General features: G+C 46.8%; 1 protein-coding gene across 1 annotated transcript in view; it reads left to right on the forward strand.

Annotated features, from left to right (window-relative positions):
- QSOX1 (quiescin sulfhydryl oxidase 1) overlaps positions 1 to 2,253 on the forward strand; it is a 114,251-nt gene extending 111,998 nt beyond the window's left edge. The window contains exon 12 of the mRNA XM_029617753.1: positions 879 to 2,253. Within this exon, the coding sequence (XP_029473613.1) occupies positions 879 to 1,723 (845 nt within the window). The 3' untranslated portion in view covers positions 1,724 to 2,253. The remainder of the gene's footprint in view (positions 1 to 878) is intronic.
- The last annotated feature ends 255 nt before the right edge of the window (positions 2,254 to 2,508 follow it).

The following is a 2,508-nucleotide window of genomic DNA, read 5'->3' on the forward strand; positions in this document are numbered from 1 at the left end:
GACCTCTGTACCCTCAAAGCTAGCTCTTCCCCCGCCATCCTGCCCGCCATTGGCATCCTTGATCACAAGAGCCGCTGCATCCCTCCCATCATGGGCACCCTCGATTACAAGGGCTTCCCGTTCCCCTTTCCCTCCCAGCTTCACCCCGCTGATCATGAGACTCGCTGCCTTCCATCAGTGCATCAGCCGCATATCACTCTCTCCCCTGCCGCCACATGCCTCAAAGTAAAACGCCATGCGGTGGTGGGAGCAGAAGAACCTGCTGTGATAAAGTTGGCAGTACCACACAAGACAACCAAGGTAGTGGGGAAAAAAAGAGAAGGGAAGGGAGAGCGAACTTGGAAAAGAAGAGAGACTCCCCAATGGAGACAGAGATTCTCAGCCACCATGCAACAGTGACACCTACTGGCCAAATTAAGGTTGCACATATCTGTGGCTCCAAGAGAATTACAGACTGGGGGCCATGGCCAAAGACTATTGTGATAACCAGACTACACAGAAGGGAGTTTAATAATTAAGAACCCACCCCAACCGCTAGCTGCAAATGAAGACTGATGGTGCCATAGCTATAGCTCGGGCCAGATCCATAAGAGCAGGTAGAAACTGTGAGGTCAAAAGCAATCATTAGGCCGTAACTGCTAGGACTGAAACATTGCCAGTAGTTCCTCAGACTTATAGTACAGCTTAACAGAGCACTTCCCTTCCTAATGCCGCTACCATCACATGCACATATAGCAATCTGAGGGCCCTCGAATGCTTGTGAGGACGAGCAACACTAGAATATCAGATTTTATCTACTTTCTCATGTGCTTTTGGTATATCCAACAGAATGTGTTGTTTGCTTTTGGGTTTATTTCTGTCTCCAAAACATTTTATAGGTGCCCCAGGTGAGGACCCGGAATTTCCCAAACGCCAGTGGCCGGCCTACGACATGTGCCCGATGTGTCGTAGCATGAACAGACGTAGGAACACCTGGGTTGAGAATGATACTCTCAACTTCCTGATGACACATTTCTCCACCCAGAACATTGCCACTGACTACCTTGTACCAGAGGCAGAGCTGCTGCAGCAGAGGCAGAGGAAAAAGGGAGGAGAAAGGAGGAAGAAGAGGGAAACAGGTGAGGGAAGGAATATCAAGGAGCAAGAGGTTATGGCAGACAGTGAAGAGGAGAATGCAGCCTCAGAGAATCAGAGGACAGAAATAGCAACTCAAGGCTTGGAGAGACACAGGCCTTCTACCAACCAGAGACCCCCCAGCATCATCTGGAAGAACTCCCAGATCAGTGATCAAAGTAAGGACATTGTAGACCTGGACTCCTTTGTGGAACAGCAGTACAAAAGCAAAGCACTTAAGGCAGAAGCTTCAACTGTAAAGAGAAAGCTGAAATCAGGGAGGAGTGAAACCCTTGTGCTGACTATGGAGGAGGATCAGCAGCTGGACTCGAACTATGCAGAGAACAGAGAACGCCTACAGAAGAAGGAGACAGACTCTAGGTACCTTATTGGGGTGCTGCTAGAAGAGGTGGGGGAACATGGAGAGGAGGGGGACAGCCCTGTGAGGAGGAGGTGGTTCCGATTGTTGGAGGTGGGTTTGTTGCGACTGGACATCAGTCTGTGCATTATCTTGTATGTCTTCTTCTCCATGTGTCTTCTCGGGATGTATATGTATTTCAGCAAGAGGACACCCTATCACAAGGGCCATGCTGATGTCCCTACATTGTGAATCACTCAATCAGGGTGAGAATGCATTACAAAGTCTTAACCTGTAAGCAGCTTCTGACAGTAATTTATTGGTGGTTGGGTTAATCCATGCAGGGAAATATTCCCAGGCAGATCAGAGTGAGGTGCTGCTCATCAGCTGTGGAGAACAAGATCCAGGCAGCAAGTGTAGCCCTCCAGTCAGAATTCAGTGAGTCTCAGGGGCCTCCTGCTGACATTTGTCATTCAGATTAGGGATCCTGAGAATCTCACACTGGCTTTTGACTGCCACTTGATTAATAGCTCCTTTCTCTTTTCCACATGCACCCAAAGCCTGTTTGAGGACATCACACCTTCAGATGAGGAGGGAATTGGGCTCCATTCCCCACTCATGAGAAGGCAGCCGTACATCCTTTTGGGTAGAGGTGTTTCAAGAAGAGGGCTCCGTCCATTTATGTTAGCTTTGGATGTCTATTGCCACAGCTCTGCTTTAATATTTCTGGGCTTACATTATTGTCTGACTTATTAAAATATACTGAAATTCAGTCACTACTGCATTGTTTCCCCATGTGATTTGAATGCCTTGTAAATGGGATAAATGATAGGAATATAGAATTTAAAAAGAAACTAGTCAGTGCTGTAATTGACAGGATTTTGGATAAACCAAAAACATGAAGTACATTTGAAATGGGATGCACTAGAACTTATCAATGGAGCTCTGGCTTACACAATTGAAAAAAAAGGCATTTTAGGTTATCTCTAGATTAACCAATGGTAAAGAAAAAAACTGAAGATATTTACAACGGGAAC

Source organism: Rhinatrema bivittatum, chromosome 10 (assembly GCF_901001135.1).
Source record: "Rhinatrema bivittatum chromosome 10, aRhiBiv1.1, whole genome shotgun sequence".
NCBI classification, from domain to species: Eukaryota; Metazoa; Chordata; class Amphibia; order Gymnophiona; family Rhinatrematidae; genus Rhinatrema; species Rhinatrema bivittatum.